This window comes from Scardinius erythrophthalmus (genome assembly GCF_964197995.2).
Source record: "Scardinius erythrophthalmus genome assembly, chromosome: 17".
Taxonomy (NCBI): Eukaryota; Metazoa; Chordata; class Actinopteri; order Cypriniformes; family Leuciscidae; genus Scardinius; species Scardinius erythrophthalmus.
In genome coordinates, this window is record NC_138237.1 from 26,467,553 (window position 1) to 26,493,005 (window position 25,453).

The 25,453-nt window shown below is 36.4% G+C and overlaps 1 protein-coding gene across 2 annotated transcripts in view; it reads right to left on the reverse strand.

The window, feature by feature from the left end:
• clint1b (clathrin interactor 1b) overlaps positions 1-25,453 on the reverse strand; it is a 33,965-nt gene that overhangs the window by 6,011 nt on the left and 2,501 nt on the right. The window contains exons 2-11 of one of the 2 annotated variants that reach the window (XM_081391610.1): positions 14,627-14,731; positions 13,383-13,479; positions 12,701-12,809; positions 10,119-10,289; positions 8,609-8,789; positions 7,695-7,935; positions 6,193-6,274; positions 4,612-4,689; positions 1,811-2,079; positions 30-204 (exon numbers count right to left, since the gene is read on the reverse strand). In XM_081391610.1, the coding sequence (XP_081247736.1) occupies positions 30-204; positions 1,811-2,079; positions 4,612-4,689; positions 6,193-6,274; positions 7,695-7,935; positions 8,609-8,789; positions 10,119-10,289; positions 12,701-12,809; positions 13,383-13,479; positions 14,627-14,731 (1,508 nt within the window). The remainder of the gene's footprint in view (positions 1-29; positions 205-1,810; positions 2,080-4,611; positions 4,690-6,192; positions 6,275-7,694; positions 7,936-8,608; positions 8,790-10,118; positions 10,290-12,700; positions 12,810-13,382; positions 13,480-14,626; positions 14,732-25,453) is intronic. The other variant, XM_081391611.1, reaches the window with a different exon arrangement.

Below are 25,453 nucleotides of genomic sequence, written 5' to 3' on the forward strand. Positions count from 1 at the left end.
GATAATTGTCAAGCAATGGGATTTCTAACCTTGCTGTATCATGGTATTGAGTGTGGGCTGTGTGGGCTTGGGAGGATTCAGGCCTGCAGACAGGAAATCCAGGCTGATGTTGACGCTTGGGTCTGACCAGGTGGCGGGCATTGATACCTTCCCCCCTGACTTCTGTAGTCCCATCTGCTGAGTCAATAACGGACCCCCTATTGTCTGACAAAGAAAGAGCAGCAAGTAAATTACTGTAATTATTTATTTTTTATAATGTTTAATCAGAATGTCTTAACTAGACCTTCTGGTGAAAACGCCAGACTTCCCCTCTGGTGATGTATGCACAGTGTTGGGGAAAGTTCCTAATAAAATTAATGCAATTTATGCCTAAATTAATAACTAAAAAAAAGATTCACTATTCCTCAGTATAAATAAAAACAGTAAAATGCAAACCTGCAATAATTGAATGTTACACAAATATACTTTATGCATTTAATCTCTCTTTATTAACCAATGTCTTTGCTGCTGACCTTCCAATGATCCAATTTAACCATACTAATAAGCAAAAATGACTTTAGATAAACATCAAGTGAGTTTCATTTTTGTTTTATTGCTGTTTATTGTGTGTCCTATTCGTCAGTAATTCAGAATGGCAGCACGGCTGAAAGGTTTAAGCAAAGCCCTCTTCTGTACAGGAGTGAATTTGCATTTCCTTAAACTTGGTTTATTCATTTCACTTTTAGTGTGAAAGGGCCTTTACATTTACCATTTATTTTGTTATTATAAAACAAACATGCAAGCCCAGCCCAACCCAGGTGAGAAAAAGTAACGCAAAAGTAATGTAACATTATTTTTCATTAAATGTAACTGAGTAACGCAATTAGTTTGTTTTTTATGAATTAATTTAGGCATAAATTGCATTCATTTTATTAGGAACTTTCCCAAACACTGTGTATACATCACCAGAGGGAAGTCTAGTTAAAGCATTCTGATTAAACATTATAAGGTAAAAAAATAAAATGAAACATGCATGAATTTTGTTCACAATAGAGGCAGGTGCACACAGTACGAGATTATAATAATCCTATACAATTTTGTTTTTGTCATACTGTACGAACATGATCTCCACTGTAAGTTATGTCACACTGTAGGATCTCAGTTGTCAATATCAGACTGTATGACAGTCAAGCCTCATTAAACAAGACGTAAAGACTTGCGTTTGGTGACAGTGAGCTGCATTTACATGTGGGATTGAAATGGTTGCCAGCAAACTTGTCTTGAGAGGAAAAAATAAAAATAAAAATAAAAAACTGCAGAAATATGTGGAGGAAGTGCTGGTTTGCTGTTGTCACACTAATTGAGTCATCATTAAGTCATCAACCAATAAGACCGGTGTCGTAGGAGAAGCCACACTGCAGGATTGTGTTTCAAAACTAACACTGGCAGGATTTCATCAAGGGTAAAATTTGATCGCAGTGGTCATTAATCGGCTGTCAGAGAACATGTCAAACTAGCAGTCAAAACCTGAAAAGATAAGGAGGAATTATCTTTTAAGATTCGCAAAATTTGTCTCAGACGATCAAATCATGGCCAAAATCGTACGGTGTGAATCTGGCTTAATAATATGCATTAAGAAAATAGACAGGATTAATTTCCAATTCTTTGTTGACAGAAGTGTAGAACATAAAGGCGTCACGAGCAAGATTTAGAGTCGCAAATCGTACCAGTGTGCTTTGAGGTCAAAATCCGTACCTGCTACACAAAATGAGTGCGGAATGGCAGATGTGCTGTTCTGAGAAGTCTTTCTGATAAAGTGAACTCTGTTTACCTGTGATCTGGACAGAGGTGTGGTTGCGTTCTGCGAGCACATGTTGAAGGTCATGCTTTGGGATGCGCTGAGGCTGCTGCTGTTGTTGAGGGCCATCAGGTCAAAGAGGTCAGCGGAGGGAGGTTGGGTGGATGTGGGCGCGGGGGTGGCCGGAGCGGGTACGTCACTGAACAGGTCTGGGATGGCAGATTGAGCAGTGGCAGCGGGAGGACTGGTGGAGGAGAAGGCGTTCCAGTCACCAAACTCACCGTTACCAGTAGACAGCGAACCTGAGGAGACAGCGAACCATTAAACACACACACACATATACAAACAAGTGTTAAAGGAGAACTCCGGTCAATTTTAACATTGAGGTCATTTTTTTGTACATTTGGAGTGCTGTCAATACAGACAACAATGACAAAAAGTCCAAAGTAGTCGATTGCCGAGTTCACGCGCGTGATCATAGGTAACTAAACCTATGCGCGTGAACTCGGCAATCGACTACTTTGGACTTCAACCGAAAACAGGATGTAAACAGGTATTTGCGCTGGCTTAAATAACATCATTTTTATACATATCTTTCACATCTACTGCAGTCAGATTCACCGTGATCACTCTGAAGGAATCACTCACATGACCTGTGCACTTGTAATGACACATGAAGGATGTTAAGAGGCTAAAAGCAGGTTTAGTACTTGCCCCATTGAAGTCAACAGGGTGCAAATTTTAAAAATAGAATAACACGGTGTAGGCAACACCGATTTTTGTCGTTGTTCTCTGTATTGACAGCACTCCAAATATACAAAAAAATGAGCTCAATGTTAAAATTGACCGGAGTTCTCCTTTAATGTTTGGGGTCAGTAAGATTTTTTTTTTCCTACAAAGAAATTATTACTTTTATTCAGCAACAATGCATTAATCAAAAGTAATCAGATTCAGATTGTTTTATTTAGTGCCATGTCAGCATTCAAAAGCTATTTTCATGGCAAAAATTAAATTACAAAAATACAAATATCATAGAAATACAATAAAAACCAACCAAACAAAAACAGCAAGTCATTTTATACAAGATTTTTTAAATGAACATATGATAAAAAAAAATAAAATAAAAAAAACTCAAAAACCTTTTCAGGCATAATCTTATTAAATAAGTCCTTAAGTGAGGTATCAAAAGTGACTTCTCGAAAGACTTTTACATAAAAAACAAAAAAAAAAAACACATTTCAAATAAATGCTTTTCTCTTACCTTTCTAACCAAAGAATTAAAAGAAAAATGATTTAAGCAAAAAATATTAAGCAGCACAACCACTTTCATCTGTGATTATAAGAAATGTTCCTTGGGCACCAAATCAGAATGATTTATGTAGGATCATGTGACACTGAAGACTGCTGGAAATTCAGCTTTACCATCACAGGAATAATTTACATTTTAAAATACATTAAAATAGAAAACAGTTTTTTTTTTAATTGTAATAATATTTAATATGTTATGTATGAGGGCAAAAATGCCCCTGTATGGTTTTTTGTCTTATATTTATATCATATAATATAGTTAAGCAATATCACACAAGAGCGCTGTATTTTTCCTGCACGATTGCAAATGTGACATTGATTTTATACAACAGTTCAATAAAAAAGTTAATATTGTGTAACATTTTAGTCACAATATTGTCTGTTATCGCTCAATTTTTCCAATAAAATTAGTTCCAAGAAAAGTCACAGCAGAACCGTCTCTGAGCAACACACAGTGCTGATTAATTACTCAATGAATCTGTGTTTTTTAACGAATCGAGCGAGCCACTGATTCAGTGACTCATTCGTAAAGACGGTTTGAATGAATCGGTTGGATGAATGACTCTCTGAGACAGTGACTTACCGCTACCAACTGGTGGTTTTAGTTTCATATTTCATATTACTTTTTTGAAGCAACTAGTAAAGCAATGCATTACTTTTAAATTAACAACAAAATATTTGTTTTCCCATTTATTGACCGACTTTTTATTGCTGAATGTGGCCATTCATGAGACTTTAACTGGATCCTCACACATGCACACACTGCTCTTAAGGAGCGAGTCTCTGTCAGGGGAGATGGAGCATGGATGATGGGAGCTGACGTGTGTCTGTGCTCATAACACTCAGCAGGTAGCTGCTCCATCTGGACCCCTCAGTCATTCATCAATATTTCACTGCGTCGTGTGTTGCTACTCCAATCATATTTCAGACAAGCCAACAGAATTGTCATCCCACTGCCCACCAGCAAAGTGCCACTCGCTCTGCATTGAGGCGAGGCTCAGGGAGGGCAGAGGTTCAGAGAATGATGGGAAAAGTCAACTCAAGCCCACCCATTTCTCTCTGTAATGCGGGACACGTTGAATTGCTGTAATAACTTCCTAAATGCTCAAAAGGGACACATTTTGCGAATGTTAGATTAAAAGTCATTCGCCAAGCACGAACAGAGCATAAAAATGGCTTTGGCAAATAAACCAAATACAAATTTATGTCAAAGGGATGCAAATGTATACTAAAGAAAAGCTACTTTTAAATGGAACATTTTTAGTTACTCTAAAATTTTGCTTCTCCAAAACAAAATTCGCTATTTTTTTTTTATTAATCTAAGCACACCTGTACCTCTGATTGGTTTGAGGGTTCAGATTACAATGTTCACATTACTACATGTTAATGTTTTTTTCCATGAAAACTTGCAGAGACATAAACAGATCACCAATTATTATCAGGTGAGGCAAAAACAGAATTTTGGTCCTGCTCAGGATTGTACTCTGCATGTGATCTTAAAGGACGTGCAGTTGGATCACACATACCAGCAGCCGACGGGAGACCGGCAGAGGCAGCGGGTGAGGAAAAGTCAGCAAAGTCACCAATGAGATCTGAGCTTCCAACTGTAAACAATCAAGACGACGCATAGTCTTTAGAAAGAAATTATAGAATATTATTGAGAATTGAAAGTATAACTGTAATATTGTGCAATATTATTACAATTCAGTTTTTTCTTTTTTAATATATTTAAAAAAATAATTGATTCCTGTGCCAGTAAAGCTGAATCTTCAGCATCATTACTCCAGTCAGTGTCACATGATCCTTCAGAAATCACTCTAATATGCTGATTTGTTGCTCAAGAAACATTTCTTATTATTATCAATGTTTGAAACAGTTGTGCTGCTGATTATTTTTGTGGAAACCAGGATACATTTTTTAACGATTCTTTGATTAATAGAGTTCAAAAGAACAACATTTGTTTTAAAGATTATATCTGTAACATTATAAATGTCTTTACTGTCATTATTCATCAATTCAGAGTATCAACAAGTATCGGTGCTTCCAATTTAATACTTTTTAATATAATTTTCAAGACCTTTCCAAAAAAAAATTAAGACCAGCACATCACTTCCATCAGCTTCAATGAGAACAAGCTAAAATTAATAATAAAAAAAAAAAAATAAAAAAAAAGTTTTTTTTTTTTGAATAACATAAGAAAATCGATGTTGCTATATATTAATACTGGACTGAAAATATATGATAATATTTTTTTATTTGGGGATAAAAATGGTAATATAACAAGAGTAATATATTTTAGTTTTAATTAACTTGTGCATTAGACCAATTTTATGATTTAAAAAAGCAACGAGCAAAACAAAAATTTAATTTAAAATCTTTATTGCTGCATCAGATCGGTTGCATTTTTAAGAGTGGATTTAAGACATTTAGTTTATTATGGCTTTATTTTTACATTAAGGAATTAATGCATCCTTGCTGTGTAAAAGTAATTTTAAATTTAAAAATTTGAAATCACTTTTTAATGCAAAATATATTTTTCACGATAGAAGAGAAAATCTCTTTACATCAAAATAATGATTTCCTATCATGACAATGCAGAATAGTAACAACCGGTCAGGACTAAAACTCAAATGCATGGGCAAACACACGTGTCCATCCACGTACAACACAATTAGGTTGTCACAACCTGGTAGCAACAGCTCGTGACCTCCTGACTGATGTCAACGGACACAGCACAGCTGTTGGGCTGGTGACGGGATACGGAGGGACAGCAGCATCTGTGCACCCATCTCCTATTCGTTCTTTCTCTCACACACATACCCATCTGGGGCACTTAGATGCCTCTGACTGCATCTCTGAAGAACTTCTTCCATGAGTCTGACTTTAAAAGTACATCAACTTTTAGGAAAAAAGTTTCTCTTTGAGATTTAAGCTTCTGTATGGAGGAAATTGGGCTCAAAAACAATGTCCAAGTAGTAAAAGGATAATGCTTCACACACACACTGAGCCGTGGTATCTATTCAGGAGGTTTGGGTTCAAATAGTAATAGTGATGCTTATAGCAAAAAGCATTTTAGATGTGGATAATGCAGCTGATCAGGGTCTTACCTGAAGACACTGGTTGACCAGAGCCAGAGTCCACCATCAACAGGTCTGCAAACCCTATGCTGGATGACTGACTCAATGATGCCTGAAAAGAGAGTCAAGAATGTCATATTTCACTTCTACCACATGAAGGCAGCACAGGCTTCCTTTTGCAACCATAAGCACTATCACAGAGAGGACTGTGTAAGTGCAGTCATGTGTTTTTAGTTTAGATTTTGCAGTCTTCTATACGGACAACTTCTGCAGTGTCTATGTAAAAATCAATGTAAACTACTGGTCGAGTTGTTATTATTATTATGGCCAATATAAATAAATATTTATAAATTAAGATGGCCAATATAACACTAATATATTACAAAAAAACGAAATTTCTCTCATTTGAGCATTTAGGAACTTATTACAGCAATTCTTTATTATTATTATTGCTAATGCAAATAAACTTAATAACAGCAATATATTATAAATAATTCAACCTATGAAAAAAAACATGCTTAAAATTATGGAAATTAAATTGATGCTTATTTCACCAATATAATACAAATAATTAAATTTCTCACTTGAACATTTAGGAACTTACAGTAATTCTTTATTATTATGGCTAACGCAAATAAGTATTTATAAAGTCAATATCAATATATTATAAATAATTCAACCTGTGGGAAATTATACCTGCTTAAAATTATGGAAATTATTCCATTTGTTCCCCAATATGTAAAAGGATTATAATTATAAATATTATTATTGTTATTAAAAATAAATTGTTAAAGTCATGCAGTCAATAATTTTATCCCTTAAAACTCATCTTTGATAATCCATGGACTATCATTATGCAAATTAGTCTCAGCCTCCACTCAAATCACACAAGCTCGGACTACCTGACACACTCGGTCAACTTTACTGTAGTAAACGCTACACAATGGCATGTGGAAATACTGGTTTAATTCAGCCATATATGTTTGAACCAGAAACTGATTCAGAAGGCTTGATGTCGATGTATCAGAATGGTAATGCATTGTATGTATTGCAATCTATAACGTCTGACACATAACGGTAATTAATGTGATTAGCTTTTTGCTCGACTAGGTTATCAAACAGCTAATAATGAGTTGCTTATGTTACACACAAAACATGTTCCCGTTCACCATCTCAGAGTCAGACAGCTGCCTTATGAACATCCGTATCTTTAAACGCTTTGAACGCCAGTGGAGAAAGGCATATATTTCATCACAACATCATAATAGAGAGCAGAGATTTGTAACAACTGTTTAGAAAGAAAATTTAAACAGTTGTGTTACAAAGTGTGGAAAAATCAGTCTTTTAGATCAGATTTCAATCTGATACACACAATTATTTGGATTTGGGAATGACAGTGTGAATGTAGCCTTAGATTGTGGAACTGACACTCCTGCGGTTACAAAAGTGGCCAAATGTGTTTAATATTTTAAAACGGCTTTAAACAACTTAATGAAACGGAAAGAGGATGCATTTGTAAGGCAGTATTTTACCTTGTTGTTGTCAGCATCGGGACTGCTTTTGCCGCCGGTGTAATGAGCCGCTGCGCCCAGGTCGACGGTTTTGGACGGGACTCCGCCGCGTTTGCGTGTGGAGGTGGTAGTGGTGGTGGAGGTGATTGTATCTGTGTTCTGTGTGATCTGGATGCTCTTGGTTGTTACAGTTTCTTCATCATCCTTGAACTCTGACTTTGCAAGACGACCGTTCCGTGAAACTTTGTCCTCCTCATTGTCACTGCAGGAAGAGGCAACAGTAAGACAAAAACTAATAAAGTAGTCAAAAATGACACTACAGGGCAGAAGTGTGCTGGTTAATTTATCTACAGGTGGTTTCATTCAAAGAACATTTCAAAGCATTAAAATCAGCATTAAATGAAAACTTACCTAGTTTCTAAATTATGTTATTGTGAACAATTCACTTCGTATTTCTTAATCAAAATGTCATAACTTGATCCAGACATCTCTCTGGTGATACATGCAGAGTCCTCCTAACCCCCTTCATTACTATTGACCGCAAGCTCACATTCAGCCAATGTGCCTTATCCAATCACCAAACGATGGATAGAACCAAGTCTCCATCCTAAATTTGGTCTTTTTTTTGATAATCCGTTTTATACTCTCGGATGTATGTCACAATACATAAAGGCCAATTCGGAGTCTGTTGCCATTGGTCGTGGTTCGCTTTCATCCGACTGAACATAGTCAATCAGTGTTTTTCGGTGTCTGTTTGGGCATTGTGAGTATGAGTTATTTTTCAAAGTATTCCAAATCCAACGGGCAAGTTGTTTGCTGGCGTTTGTCTGTACGGTGTGAATTGGCCTTAAGAAAAGATCTGTCTCTACTTCCGTTTCATAGCTTTTTACTCTATAGCTTTATCAATTCTATGGACTGAAAATTCAGTAACGTACCTGATACGGTCTGGCGAGTCATCTCTCTCCTTCTTGCGGAATTTGTTGATGGTGTCATCAATGGTGCTTCCAATTTTGTCACTTATCTCCCCAAATTTTTCACTGAAGGGGAAGCTGCTCTTGTTTTTGTCCCAGTCCTCGTCCCAGTTGCTTTTGGATTCGGGGTCAAATCGTTCTCCCGCTGGGAATGTTGATACAGAATTAGTTAGGTGCTGAATTTATTTGAGATATTTAATGCATCCGATATTTAACGCCGACGCACATCAAAATAAATGCTTTTTCAAAAAGAGATAAAATGAAATTTTAATGACCATCAAACTGCCACCCCGGACAGCCCTCTGGCTCCGCCACTGCATACACACGCATTTCAAATTTCGGAAAGTGTGGAAAACACACCCGACTCGAAACACTCAACCCCCAACTTAAAATCAAGCTGTCTACCCCCCCTCTGATCCTGTGGTATTTTTATCTTTCACAACCAAAAAGAATGGCATTAAATAATTGGAAATTTGAACCTGTAGTACAGCTAATAAAGGGAAAGATCTGAGCAGCAATCAAAGCAGAAACCAAGCACAATCTTTTGACTTCGCACACAAGTAACATCACTAATGACATGACAAGGGACATGGCATCTTGACTTGATTAGACAGCTCTAAGAGAAAACATGTAATACAAAAAGCAGAGATCTGATTATTTCTTCTAACCTGATCATAAACATCACCAAATGATGCAGTGAGTAAAGTTGAAAAAGTGATAGCCCTGAAATCAAAACAGCTCTAATCAAAAGATCAGTTGTGGGAAGAAGGGAATCCAGGGGGAATTTTTCCATACTATGCGAGAAAACTTCAGAGGGCCTAAAACAAATCCCTGTGGGATGCCTACAGTACAGAGACAAAGCAGCTCACTTTTGGGGTCAATCACAGTTTCAACAGATAAAAATAATGCCTAAAAATGACCTAGGACCAAAGGGAATTTCATGATTTATTTGATTACACGACGTCACAATGCATTTAGGGAACAAAAAAAAAAAAAGTACCTGATAGGAAGAACTATCCTGTGAACTTCTGAAAGCACCAGCAACTTGGCATTTCTTTTTTTTTTTGAGAACATCAAAATTGTATATGACACATGAATTAGCTTTTCTGTCTAGGAAATGTTTGCAGAACAGTCTTAGTGTACTGATATTAATTGTGAGCAGATTATCATGGCATGTGTTTGCACCATTTATACTGGCACAAGTTGTCGGATTATCAATTTATAAATTATGCAAGCTTCAGCTTCTTGCCCATTTTCCCAGTTAATGTCTTAAATAACATTACGTTTTTAGGTTAGGGGCACAATAATCTTTTTGTTCAATCAGCGGCAGACAGCAAGAATATCTGGGAAACCTGTCTCGATAACCTTTTGACAGTCTTCATTTTGGCAGTTCCATTTAGTGGCATTAGGGGTTGTAGAAATCATGCACATTCAAATTTAGCAACACTCAAATTTGCTACATTTGATCACTTACAGTTACTTTGTTTGAAGCCTCCCATGCTGTCAGAAGATACTCCAATGTATTTGTCTTTATTCTTCTTAGCTTTCTTCCTCTCCTCACGTAACCGATCATCATCCTGAACAAACTCAACCATTTCTTTAACCTTCTGCCGTACATTAATGCCCTGGTCCTTCCCATTCTCATCTAGCAAAACAGAAAAGAGCATGTCAAGTCATATGGAACTGTTTGGCCCATTTATTCTTGTTTTTGCAAACCTCCATTAGATACAGTAAGATAAACCCCCCAATGTCAGAATGTGACCCCACGCAAAAAGTTCAGTAGCTGAAATATTAAATAAGATGATGCTGTAGTCAACTTTTCTTTCAATGCCAGAACAGCTGGAACACTTGGAATGGAAGGGTTGCATGGCTCTTCTACAAAAGTCTTGGTAGGCTGCTAAATTATTTCTTATTGTTTGCCTCATTAAATATGCATTGTATACAAATTCTGAAATACAGTGGTGGTGTAAAGGCAAACCTTTTGGGTTGAAAACCGAAATGAAACCAAAGCTACTGATGTGCTAGCTTTGGTTTCATTTCGGTATTTCACGAACAGTCTCAGTAGATGATTGAAAATCCGTGAAAAATGATGAAGAATTAAACAGAATAGCTTCTGAAAAGCCACAGATTCTTTGAAACATATTTAGAACAAGGTAGAGCTTTTAATAGCTACAAAAAAGGAAAAGAAACAGACAGTAACACCTCAACCACTATGACAATGAAGTTGCAGGATCTGTCATTCACTAATAAGACAAATGCAGCTTAAAATATGTAGTGCCTTCAGAAAGACTTTTAATTTTACTTTAATTCATTTATGAATTCATTTATTATTTCTCCTTAATGAAATATAAACATTTCCCTTGTACAAACAAGCTCTGAAAGTTATTCCTGTTGGAAAGCAAACCCCAGAGCATGAGGCTACATCCAGCATTGCTTGACATCTGGGATACTGTTACCTGGGTGTTGAGCTAAATTTGGGTTATGACAAACAAAGCACTGTTTTAAGGCCAAAGAGCTCAAATTTTATTTCACATCACCCTCTGCAACAGCATCAAAAGACCCAGTTTGCTCATATTTGCTCATTTGCGCACAGCTTGAACAAAGATTTTCACAAAGTAATTCCTTTTATGTGCCTCTATTATGCTTTTTCGAATGTTACCTTTCATGTAGCGTGTTATATAGCGGTTTAAGGTCTGCAAAGTTCCAAAGATCTAAGCGCAGATAAATGGAGTTATTGTCTTGCTTCCTGCACAAACCTGAAATGATATAGTAGCTGAGGCCTGGAAGAGCTCGGTTTGTGTTGTTGACAAGTCGAGAAATGTTTTCTTCCGATGCCGTCGCTACTGTTCGTATCATTGTGCATAAGGTTGTAACGGTATGAGATTTTCACGGTATGATAACAGTCATTATTATTATTATTATCAGTTAAAATTACTGATATTACTAAAATTATGAAATTACTAAATGAAAATGATGGAATTACTAAAATTAAAATTACTTATTCAAATTTCAATAATCAAAGATAATACATTATAATACATGTCTAATACATTAAATGTAATAATTGATTATGGATTAGATTAAGAACCTATTTTTTATCATTAATTTATTCAAATGTTTGTGCTATTAAGTCCTATGAAATGTATTTTATGTAGAAAATTGATTTTTCTTTATGACTTACTACCAAATGTTTCAAAAAAAGGTGGTAATCAAATGAATGCATAAAACTAGCAATTTCATTAATGCTTTAAATTGTAAACAAATACATTTTTTATCCTTTTTTGGGCAAAAATATATTCCTTTAATTACTATTATTATTATTTGAGAAGTACATTCTATGTACAATAGTAATATATTTGTCATAATTTCTTCAGGTTAAACCGAACTTTTATTTTGACGGGTTGTAGTGAAGATCTTAGAGTTTCAGAGTGTATTTGACAGTTTTTTTTCTCAAATAAAATGATGAAATGCTCTTTTTAACTTCTTTTCGACAGGGGATAGAGGTTAGAGATAACAGCCTCTGTCTCTGACATTTTCTCCGCTGTACGTGTGTGGGTGGATCAAGTTGAGTCTAAACAGTCAAGTGGAATGAAGCTGCTTATGTGTAGGCGAGGTTCTCCTCCTGATTAATTTTTTTCCAATACCGTAGGTAAGCAAATGTGCATGAAATGATAACAGTATCATACCGGTATACCGTTACAACCCTACAGTGTATGTTTGAGGAAGCTTCTGGATCTTAAACTCAGATATGGTAATGGACATTTTGATTCCAACATGCGCTGTAAGGGGTAAACCAATCACAACAGACTGGACCATCTGGCCAATCAGAGCAGGCTCCTGGAAAGGAAGGGTTTAGAGAACAAATCCTTTATCAAACTGTTTCAGACACTATGAGAAAAAGGGTTATGCTGCAACGCATATTATGAGAAGATTAGAGTTTTTTGACCATGGAGGCATGTAAACCTATTGTAGGAGACCTCTTAAACTAAATTAGGAACATTTAAAGCATAATAGGGGCACTTTAACCTTCTAAGCATTTCATCTATTTAAACCTACCTACAAAATGATAATTTTCCATAGAACGCAGGTCGTAAATATGTTCTCTGGCGCTGGTGACCACCCGCTCTGACCCGTTTCTGATGAGGTACGCTAATAGCAATAAGGCCTGCACATATGGAAGAGGGAGTTATTAGGGATATTTCCAAATCAAGCAATTAAAAGAGTTAAATGCAGGATATTTGGAGTATAATTAGTTAAAAAAAACACACACACACACACACACACACACACACACACACACACACACACACACACACACACACACACACACTTTGTTTACACTCTGAGGTTCAAGTCAAAATCATTGTATGTGATCAACAGCATACATGCTACAGATGCAGCACAGACATTATGTTGATAACCTTAAATATTCCTTTACACTCTCTAAACTTGAAAAAGTTTAGCTGGACTATTGAAAATTCTTAGTGAATCATGTGTTTTTAGGAAGTGTAACCACATACGGAACAAACATTTCTTTGTGTGAAGAAATGAATTAAGAATAGAAATAGACCGATATAGTGGTCTATTTGTAGTAATTTGGTATTTGCTTTTTTACTAAATACTGTATAAATGTAGTACACAAATGAGTGTACACTTAATTTCAGTAATTGTTCCTCATTTAAAGTGAAATTATGATTTAAGAAGAAAGATTCTAACAGAGATGAGCAGTGTACTGTACCTTGTAAACTCTCCTCCAATTCTTCTTGTTGTCTTTCAGCATTCTAGTCCAAAGCATGTTCATAACTTCAGGGAACTGCTCATACATAAATGTGGATCTGCAGCATGAATAAGAAGGATTACAATGGCAAGATACTAAATGAATTAAAAGTTTTTAAACCTTGTATTAGGTTAATTAAGCATATAATAACAATCCGAGAACAGTAATTACTACCAGCAGGAGATTCCTCAGTGGAAATGATGCCATGCCAAATTGTCTAAATATAAAGTTGCAGTGGAATCTCTACACAAAATGCAGTGATTCTGCCCAGTTGATATGCAGAAGCATTTTGCTTGGTTTATTAAAAGCTATATAATAGGGCTGCATGATATCGCTAAATTAGCAAAATATTGCAAATGTACATATGCATCTCAATGGCTTGCGATATCTATTAAAAAGTTATGAAATAAATATGGAGTGTCAATAGGATCTGTGCATTAGTCTTAAAGTGACAACAGCCTAATACAGTATACCTGCAGCTGTCTGTAAAAAACAACATTAGAAAAAGAGAAAATAACTCTCTGCACTTGACTTAAGTTTTAGTGATTCTTTCTTTTCCCAGAAAGAATGTGAAACATATATATTGGTTGTAACATTTTCAGTTTGTATATATATTTAGATATATTTTAGATTGATTTTACACACTTAAAGCATTATTTAATCAACAAGTTATCGTATATCACATTTTCGTCAATATTGTACAGCACTGCAGCCCTACTATATTATAATCTGGCGAGTGATTTTAACCTGTCAAAAACTGGAATCATACCCCTGACAAACAGAACAGCTTCATATTTTAAGTTATTATTATTATTATTATTCCTAGCAAATATGTTTGATAGTCCTAATCACAAAGTTTGGAATATTCAAATGCTGTCAAATCATCCATCCTGTTTCTGATTTTAATGTAGAGTGTAATGATGTAATGTACACTTGTTTTGTACAAATTTAATGTAAGGCACTAAATAAAATAAAATAAAATAATAAAAATAAAACGTAGATGAGGAGGTAATGAATCAACTTGCGTAACTATGAGTTACAAGTCTATGCTATGATGCAATGCAAATTAAATTAAATCATCAGCTATCAATGATGAGATCAATGTAATTCTGCAGTAATTGCCCTACACAAATGCTCTGTGGTAATTCAGAGAAGAGTCACTGAATGCCTGAAGACTGAGGAGAACATGTAGTTCGAGCACTTACTTGGCAATCTCACCCATGAGCTGACCCGATGGGCCCCAGGGGTCATCGTTGGTGGCTTCCCGAACCTTGGACTCTATCTCTGAGTAGTTCATCACAACATTGGTGCTGGGAAATGGCGAAAAACAGAGAACCACAAATAAACACCAGACAACCACACACAGACACACAAGTCAATATATTGTTGCACATGAAGGCGATAAAAAAAAAAAAAAAAAACTCAAGCAGGTCCATTTTGGTTGACTGATATTTTGGACTGATAGAAGAGAACAGACTGCCAAGGTTTAAATGTGTTCAGTTGAAGCCCGGTGTGAAAAACTGAACCGAGAGGTCTGTTCAGTGTTAACTGAGCAATTATGTGACTAAGCCAATGCGTTGACAATGTTGTAGATCAACCTGCCAGTCTATGGAGAAAAATACTAGGAAAAATCTACGAGTTTGAATGATGAAGTTATGCTGGCCAAAGATATATGAAAGAAACTAAGTCCAAAAAAGCTTCTCTACAAACAAATATTTTATAAAATCTGCCCGGGCACACACTTGTCTGGCCTAACGGAGAGGTCCGAAAGATAATTTTGTTCCCCGACCAACATATTCAAGCAATGGACCAACTTATAGACCAATCTTTGTGGTTTATAATAACTAGCTACGAAGAAGGTAGATGACAAGGAAGATGAAATTGGGAGTAGGGCACATCATTAACTGTTAATACTCATGTCAACTTGTTTTGTGCTATGTTTTCCACAAAACTTTAGATGTGAGGAAGCGTAGGAGGACGTGACAATGAAATGATGTGCCTTTATTTGGAATTGGAAATAAAAGTGCAGAACAGTTGCTCCTGTGTTTTGATTAATAGACATTCTAAGTCAAATGGAGAAAGTGAGAAATTAAATATAATTTATGTGCAGTTTTAACTCCAGATGATCATAGGTCAAAGACCAGATTGACAATTAACCTAGGACGATAAAAAACAAACAAAAAAAACTACACTTTAAACAGGTTTGGAAGAGACAGTGTAATGCAAATTCATTCCTCAACTTACAAAGTTTCCACAGCCTGGGAAAATGTTTCAACTACACTTCAGGAATAGTTCACTCCAACAAAATTATCCTTCCAAACTGATCATCCTTTTCTCACTATAATGTCATTCCTAACCAGACGACGAATAGGAGATGTTTAACAAAATGTCCGAGCTGCTCTTAACTCAAAAATTGATGATGACTTGGCTACAAAAAGGAAAAAAAAAAAAAAAAAAAAAACATCATAAAAGTAACTGATGTCAAGTTTTCTGATTTATAAATCACCCTCTTTGCCAAAGCTCTCAAATGTCATCAAACAAGGCTTCTCATATGTGTCCGGCCAGGTTTGTCATCACTGACATCTAACATTTTCTTAAAGGGGTCATATAATGGTACATGCACTTTTACAAGTTGATTGTACTGAAATGTGTGTTGGCAGTGCCTGTACACAACCATCATAAAATGATAAAAATCCATCCAGTGTTTTTTTTTTTTATCTTCTTATATGTTTCCCCCCATCTCAAATCAAGCTGTTCGATTTTGTGACGTCACAAAATCGACGCCCCTCCCACGATGGTTGATTGACAGGAGCGTTTCAACACAGAACCGCCCTCGTGAGCGAGCTGTCAATCATAGCCCGCACCGACCGGCGCGTTCATTGTTGATAGCTGGAGTACTGAGTAGAATGGCTTCTAAGCGATTGTGGTGTTCTGTTCTTTGGTGCAATAACGAACACAGCAGTCATTTTGATGTTCCTAAATCCGTACAGCTGAAGACGCAGTGGCTGAGTTTGTTTTTGAAGGGAATATTCCCCGCGATCAACGTCAATGCTTTCATGTTTGCGCGAATCATTTCACACCAGACTGCTTTACAAACGAGGGTCAGTAAAAAGCTGGTTATTTGCTAAGAAGCTGCTCCTGAAAAAAGGATCGGTACCAACTATTCGTGTTCCTGCTGCACCTCCAGAAGAACTGAAGTGAGTGTAACGTTTTATTGACCTTTATATTAATCTTTATATTAATCTTTGCAAATAACTTGCACGCTTCAAGATTAATGCGGCTATTTTTACACTCAGGTACATTATGCCATGTTTTCTATGTATGACGTTCTCAATATAATTCATAATCCCTAGGGCTGGGTACCGAGTTCGATACTTTTTAGGTACCGACCGAATTGCCTCGATACAATCGAGTATCGAAAAATGACTTGTTTTTCGGTACCAGATTTCGATACCTAAGGGGTTAACTCGTCAACGTCAGTGCTCAAACAAACACATATGAAATGCACAACGACACGCCTAAAGTCGCTCACGCACATACACGCAAACTCTACACACACGAGACGCGCGGAACTCTCCGCGTATGGGGTGAGATTTCGGTCACAATTCTGCGCGCGCAAGATCACATTTTGAGCGTGCAAAAGGGCATTTCGCACACGCGTGAACTGAGTTTTGCGGAGAAATGTTCATCTCGCAGATAAGAAAATATTGCGAGCGAACAAAAATCAATTTTGCATTTAAAATACGTATTTGGATGTGCGCGGACGTTCTCTTTCGCGTATGCAAAGTTTCACTTTCTTGCTCTCTAAGCGCAGACGGCTCGCTTGCTCAACACAACCCAGCGTTACAATATGCCATAATTCCAGCCAATCAGAGATGAGACTGCTAAATTCTGATTGGCTGGCTTGAAAACCAATCACAAGACTCCCTGCATCACCGACTGCGGAAGAGAACTAGTGCAGTTGAGTAAAGTTGCACAGTGCACGGAGTACACATAAGAGCAGAAAGTTGCTCCGTCTTTGACTGGTAAATGAAGAGATACCTTGTTGATCACTCTGACAGTGCTTATATTGCAATTTACTGAATGTACAATGCCGTTCAAAAATGTGTTGGTCAGAATTTTTTTCAGTAAGGATACATTAAAGTGATCAAAAATGACCTTACATGTGTAATGTTACAAAAGATTTATGTTTAAAATAAATGCTGTTCTTTTGAAATTTTTATTCATCAAAAGAATCATGAAAAAATTTATCATAGTTTCCAAAAACTGTTTTCATATTTCTGAAGGATCATGTGACACTGAAGTAATGATTTTGAAAATTCAGCTTTGACAGCACAGGAAAAAATTACATTTTGAAATATATTCAAATAAGATTTTAAATTGTAATACTATTCCACAATATTACAAGTTTTACTGTATTTTTGATCAAACAAATTCAGCTTTGGTGAGCATGAGCTCTTTATAAAAAAATATTTTGTTCCTTTGTGCTTTTTTTTGTTCCTTTGTGCACTGACTAAGGAGCATGAGTCAAACTGAAAAAATAAAACCAAAGTTTTTCTGAGGTAATGTGTTATGTAATCTTGTTAAAATGGATTTCATAAAATTGGTATCGAAAAAAAAGTATCGTTCAGGAACCGGTATCGAAATCAAGGTATCGGTATCGAAATTTTTTGAACGATACCCAGCCCTTATAATCCCATGTTTATAATGAACAACGCGTTATGGTTATTGTGTTACAAATGGTGTACCCACAGAACAGAGGAGCGGGGTGAGCAAAGCTCATTATCATTTAAAGACCCATGCACTTAAACGGCGTGCTGAAAACAGCTGTTTTTGACCAGGTAAAATTTGTGTTTTCTTACAATACTAATGAGAATTTTTAATTAAAGTATTTTACAAACTTTTAATGTAGACCCTAAAGAATCATATTAGCTTGTACAAAAATGACATTATATGACCCCTTTAAGTCACAGGCCCTTGGCAAGTGTGGCAAAAGTTTTAGGTACCAATCTCTACCGCACTGCGGTTAATCCCAAGTCTGACGACACATCTATAATATGGTTTGATGCATTTCATGTGTCCAAGTAGTTGTCCAATCAACTGTTAGTATGTAAATATGTTGCTGATATCACAGTTCCAAAAGCCAACTAGAGTCAACGGAGCAGAACTGCAAAAATTAGGTCCACAGACGCTCAGCAATAGCCTGACTATGGCCGACTGTAAGCTTAGTGTAGTACGACCAGACTGTCCAGTGCATCCTACTAATATAGACAATCAACACTGACACAGCCTGTAAATAAAAGATCAATTCCACATCATTTGATAATAACATACTTGAAATCAGAACCACATAACCACTGCAGAGGTGGCACTCAGCAGAGGTTTAAAATGCGAACTCTCGAAACAGCTGCAAACACTTTCCATAATCATTACTAATGTGAAAACGTGGCTTTTTCCGCCTCACTCTCACAATCCCAAAGGGTAAAGAGGGTGGGAGAGTGGAAGTGAACTTCTGGAAGTTATTAAAGACAGTCAAGTGGTGCTGGATGATGAGCAGGTGGGCAACATGCATCTCGCTGGAACGTGGAAGCAGGTGGTCTGGAAACACAACGTAGCTGATTCACAATCATTTGAAGAGTCAGAGAGCCAAAATCACATCTGATCCAAATCAATGACTTCAGCAAAAACTGGCAGCAAGGAAATCAATCCCGCTCAGCTGCGTCACTTTCAGGATTTGTGGGTGGCGTGGTCGTTCCAATGAACCAGTTTGACTTAATGGAAGAGCAAATTCAATCTGTAAACACTTTCAAAAACAAAACCTCAAAATTCCTCAAGTAATTCAGACTATTCAGATGGAGGCAAATGCTGCACATATGGTCTTGATGACTGAAAGATGGATCTAACTGTGTGGCAGCTGGCAAGGAAGAATGTTAAGTTGCTTAACCAGCACTATTCCATAAAAAGCCACACTTAAATTCTTCTTCCAGCTTCATTACATCATGTATTTGTGCGTGTGGATACAATCTTTGGGTCTTATTAATAAAACACGAGCATAATAAGTAAATCGTTCAGGAATCCATTAGCATGTAAATTGTCATTTAATTCAATCCATACAAATGTTTTTATGTACAATTTACAAACTCTCTCTGCTCATATTTCATAAATAAGACCTATTAATCTTTATATTGTGATTCTATTTCTAAAACAACCCATACATTTTATCCTTGTATACATTTTATGCATTTATATCCTTTCTAAAGTACAATTAACGAACAAGTAGGTCATCTAACAGTTTTTTTATTGCTAGAGTTTAGGTAACTGCAATTTAAAGGCGAGATCATGCTACTTAAGTTCTTTGGTTCTCACATCTTGTTTTCTACTGGCAACTAGATCCAGTGATACATTTTTGTGATTTTGTTTATTATTGTTATTATTCACTGCACTTTAATATTACACATCTGAACTGTAACGGTCATGATGCATAATCCAAAGGAATAGCCTAACAAATATTGTACTATGAATATGCACAATTGTGGTCAAAATCCACTGTTCTGCAAAGGAATAACTTGTTTGATACTGTAGCATAAGGGTCAACGAAAGGGCATGTGCCAAAGTAAAAAAAAAAAAAAAAAAGTTTTGCAGTCCGTAGCGGTTCAAAATGTACAAAATGTATATAATGAGCGAGTACGCCATGAATTCATTTTCCAAACTTTGTTTTTGTCTTATCCTGAATCACTACGGTACACCTATAATAAGTGTTTATATTGGGACAATTTTAGACGGGACGGGTCGGCACCGCAGCGGAGTAGCCAGTACCTGCGTGACTCGTCATAGACATATACAATATACATTGGAGTGATCATTATTTATTTTCAACAAAAAGATGTAAAATATATTTTCCAATGTAATTTTTTTAACAAAAGTTTTTGGGTGTAGCACCACATTTTACAACATAACATTTCTGGTCATAAATGGTCAGATTTTTTAAGAGACTTATTAACCTTTTGTAAATAAATAAATAATTTAAAAAAATACAACCTAATAAATGCAAATGTTCAAATCCAAATCACCAATCAGGCACACAAGAAGCAAATTTACTAGTGTGACCACAAATCGGTTGCTTCAATGGCAAGTAAGAGTTCACGACAGTGGGAATGGCAATCAATGCGACTCAAACATGTAGAGAGAACGCTGCAAAGTTGGCGTAAGATTACAAGGAAAATCTCAGGCAACTGAATAATGAATGATGTGGGTTTATGCAGGCAAGCGGCCTGTAGAGCAGTCACACACACATGAATACATTCCAGACACACGTACGGTGCTGTGTACTGTGCTGCACATATTTTACCGGAATATTCAATATGCAGGAAAGACAAAAGCAGAAGAGGCAGGCTTTCTTTCGCACAAAGAGAAGGGGGCACAGACAGGCGTAGGGGCGTCTTGCCATCCTTTGCATCCGCAGCCTCTTTGTTCTATGGGCCTGCCGAGATTTACTCTCCACTTCTTTTATTCCCTGCTTTGCTGTTCTTCGCTAGAAATGAATGGGTGTACTTGCACATTCACTATGGCCTGCAAAAAAAAACCCCACAACAAACTCAAGACGCCTAACATGAAAGCTCTCTGAGTGGTTTCGGCTTTCCTGCTCCGCCACCTCAGACTAAAAAGACTACCTAGAGCTTCTGAGGGAAGCAAAGGTCTGGATAAAGCTTTACGATGGAGATGAGGATGCTGGCGGTTTATAATAAGTATGATGGAGAGGGAACGAAAGCGCCAGCTAAGAGATGAAAAGCGTGATACCCGGACAAGGGAAAGTTAGGGAAAGAAGTCCCAAGAGATGTGAATTATGGAGACGGGTGACTCTGAGTTGAGGCTACCACTGGATTCTTCACTCAACAGCAAACAAATAAATATATAAATAAAGCTCAGCGGCCCGTTACAGGAAGCTAGTTGAACAAACTTTAAGATTCAGAGTAGGTTTAGACCAAACCAAACAAATCCAAGCCGGTTTAGATCAGGTTCACAACGCTTGCTATAAACGTTCTCGGTTAATGCAAGTGATTCAACTGAACTTATAATTCACCATTTACACGGCTTCACAAAGCTTAAAAAGAAAACACGGAAGTTTAGCAATTTTTGCTTTATATATAAAGCTTTTATTACATGCATTTAATTTAAATTAAAAGTTGAATATATATGCTTTTGTGTAATGCATTAAATTATCTAAAATGCTTTCACTGTGGACTGAAGTGATTTAACTCGCAGGCTTTGACATCTGAGACATTCTAATTGAAATTGTAAAGTTATTTAATGGAAATAGCTGTTTGTTCAACTCACACAGATCAGCATCAAGATTGGTCTCAAATATTTACAATACCTTATTTGACCAAATTGGTTAGGGAGACTATTTGTTGATCAATCTCACTTATAATTCCATGGACTTTTCCAGCTGCTATTAATTATGTACTAAAAGTTTCCAGTGACAGTCACATCAGTGAAGAATATTTTAGTATTCAGAACACATTTAAAGCAGACAAGCTGGACATTCACATTCTGACCACAAAAAAATCACTGCAAGCAATGTTATTCTCACATAACCTGACATCTGATCTACCTGCAACAAGCTATTTCAAAATCACATTCAGTAGAATAGTACAGTAAAATTGCTATTAGACTATTCTATTATTAAAAGTTACACAAAGAAACAAAACCATATGTGATGATGAAATATACTGGGCAATTGCAAATAAGAAACCAATCTCACACCTTTGGCTCAACTTCAACTTTCCTGGAAATGCTGATGCTAACATTAAATTGAAGATTACTTCTGTAAACAATCTTGTTAAAATTCAACACAGGCAGAGCAAATAACTTTAAAATAGGGTTTGGAGAAAGTCCTTTCTCAACAAGAAGAATGGTTTCCACTGTAGCGTGTGCCAGGCGCAAACTTGTTGCCCGTTTAGATGTCTGCTAACTCTAACTTCTTAGACAGCGCAGTGAACACAATATAAGAACTACGAAGATGGAATATTCATATACGTTTTATTATTAATGCAATATCTAATCATGTAATGTACTGTAGTTATCATAATCAGGTCCATGCAGTGTGTCATGACTTGGCATGTAAAAGGAAAATTAAACATGGCATTTCACTCTTTCTGTTGGAAATATGCTGGAACATTTAGTTTGGGGTGAATTTAAGTCTAATTTATGGTTCTCATCTGTAGGTTGTTGAAATGTTGGTGGATTACCAAAACAAGTCATTGAGGTTATGCACCACTCCAAACCATCTCCCAGCAGCCAAACAACGGAAAATCTCCATTTTGCCAAAAATGTTTAAAAACAGAATTCAATCTCTGGAGTCCCATAACAGAGGGACACAAAGGGACTCCCTAAGCAACATGTTCATAACTTAAGGCTGGAATACATTGCATGACTGAAAATCTGAACACATTTTAAATCATTAGACATAATACACTTGCCGACAGAGATGCACTGATCGACTGACCGGAGACCGGAATCTGCCATTTTTCTGTGTGATAAGTAACCTGCCGGACCGGTCAGTCTCACGTCTTCCCAATTCATGGACGGTTTTGTTGCCAGCGGCACAGGCAATATCGCACCACTGATCTATATAAGGCAAGTGTACAAGCCGCCTCTCTGTCTTGTGAGTCGAAAGTACCAAATTGAGTGGCTTACTGCGCTTAAAAGTTCAAATACACACAAAATTGTCAAAATGCCAGTTTTTGCCAGTCAGTATTCAGTTAAACACAGTTAGTTTTGGAACCAAATCAGTTGAGAAATATAAGTTGTGTTATAGTATATTGGACCCGTGCTTAAGATCTTAAAGTGACAGCAGTCTAACATTCCTGCTGCTGTCTGTCATGTTAATCAAAGAACAAAAGACAGAGAAAATCACTCTGCTCTTGACTGAATACATTTTTTAACTAATTGCGAGCATTAATCTGCATTTCATTTTTACAATGAAAACTATCCAGTGTTATTTTACATTTGATTGCTTTCATTTCTATAGTATTTCTTACCTGAATATACAGTATAACCACCTGAAAAACTTAAAGCTGTTTATTTCATCTCTCTCCTCTATTGCATTCATTTTTGCTGTTGTTTAAAATTTGTCTATTGTTCTGATTTTATTAGTCTTTTTACGAAAATATAATTTTAAAACTTTTCTTTTTTGACTTTATAACACGCAATTGCGACTTTATATCACGCAATTCTGATTTTTTCCTCACAATTTCGAGTTGATTTCTCGTAATTGTGTCTTTATATCACACAATTCTAAGATAAGAGATGTAAACTCGCAATTGCAAGAAAAAAAGTCATGGAAATAGTGAGATAAAGTCACAATAATCTTTTTTTTTATTCTGTGGCGGAAACAAGCTTTAAACTAAAGGTGCTTCTTAAGGCCTGTTCACACCGGGACGAATTTCGCGCGCGATATTCACCGACGTTTAACGCCTCGTGACTATACAAAGGGTGCCAATGTGAGTGTGCACACCGACGCGAAAAACGCCACGCGTCATTTTTTAAAAAACGCCTCGTTTTTTTTTTGGTTTGACACACCGCGTCAAAAACTATCCGACCAATGAGATTGGCGCTTTTGCTCACATGTCTGGAGCTTCTGAAGTTACAGTAAAACACAACTTGGGGGCGCTCAAACACAAAACGGTCTTGCCGAGCACACATACGCAACGGCGAAGAAGATATATGCCGAGTAGCGTCTACACTGCCGGGAAGAAATAAGACGAGGAAGATGCAAGGTGTAGAGCTGCTGGTCTCGTTGGTGTCGGAACATAAAGAACTATGACAAACACGACAGCGACTACAAAAATCTTAAAGAGAACTGTTATCGAGTGGTAATAAGCGCCATCTCATGTCAGGGAATGAATTTGCATGTTCACTCGGCTCATCGTCAGCGAAAATCGCTTGGGTGTGAACACAAAAAACGCGTTGAAAAACGCTGACGAATAACGCGCGCCGATATTCGTCCCGGTGTGTTCGGCCCTTTAGGAAAAAAATTATTAATGCTGATTTTTCAATAAATATCCATTTTACAAAAGTAAAGGCCTATTTTCCTGTCACATGAATCCTGTCAAACTAAATCAAAACTAAGTAATTTCAACAAATGGCAACATTTCTGATTGATTCATGAATTTTCACACTCCTTTTTCCTAAATCTAGGATGATATAAAGACAAATGAATGAAAGTCTAAGAGACTCAAACTAAATTTTGGCAAAGTAGTCAATACAACTTGCCTTTGTGAAAACTGACTGTAAAAGAGCTCAGGGTTTGAAAGTAGCACCTGCCATCTGCCAACCAACCAAATGCGGGTGAAAATCAGCCGTGGTGGGTTACATCTCTGAGGACATTTGTTTTCTTGTTCCAACAAAAAGGGCCATTTGTAATTTTTATAGTATCTACAATATCTTACACATTTATTTTGTAACAATTTCAAGTGTAACCATTAGTGATGCACCAAAAAATTCTGGTCCTAAAGACTTTAAAATGTTTTTTTTTTTGTATAAGTTGTATTAATATTAGACTTTTTAATAAATTTCACAATAATTTGCAGCAATGCTGAGAATTGAATGTGTACTTGTGTCAGACTGTAATTGATAAAAACACATTTAAGAGTGAATTTCCTGTCCAGAGGAGTTAGAGTACATCCAAAAGCTTTTAGAGTAGGGCTGCACGACATTGAAGAAAATTGCGATATGCGATAACTCATTAAATAATGCGATATTCGATATGCAATACGATAATGTTTAAAGTGTGTAAAATAAATACATTTATTTGATAAATTTTATATATTTTAGAAAAATAGCCTATATTTAAAATTAAATATGTTTCACATTCTTTTTGTGACTAGAAAAGACCCCTACAACTTCTGAAAGTGAACAGCAGTGTTTTACTGTAGCATAAGAATTATTTTAACATCAGTGTAAACCACAGGGTTTAGGGTTTCAGGAAGGCCTACATTAGGTTTATTTAACAACAGAAACTGAATAATCAA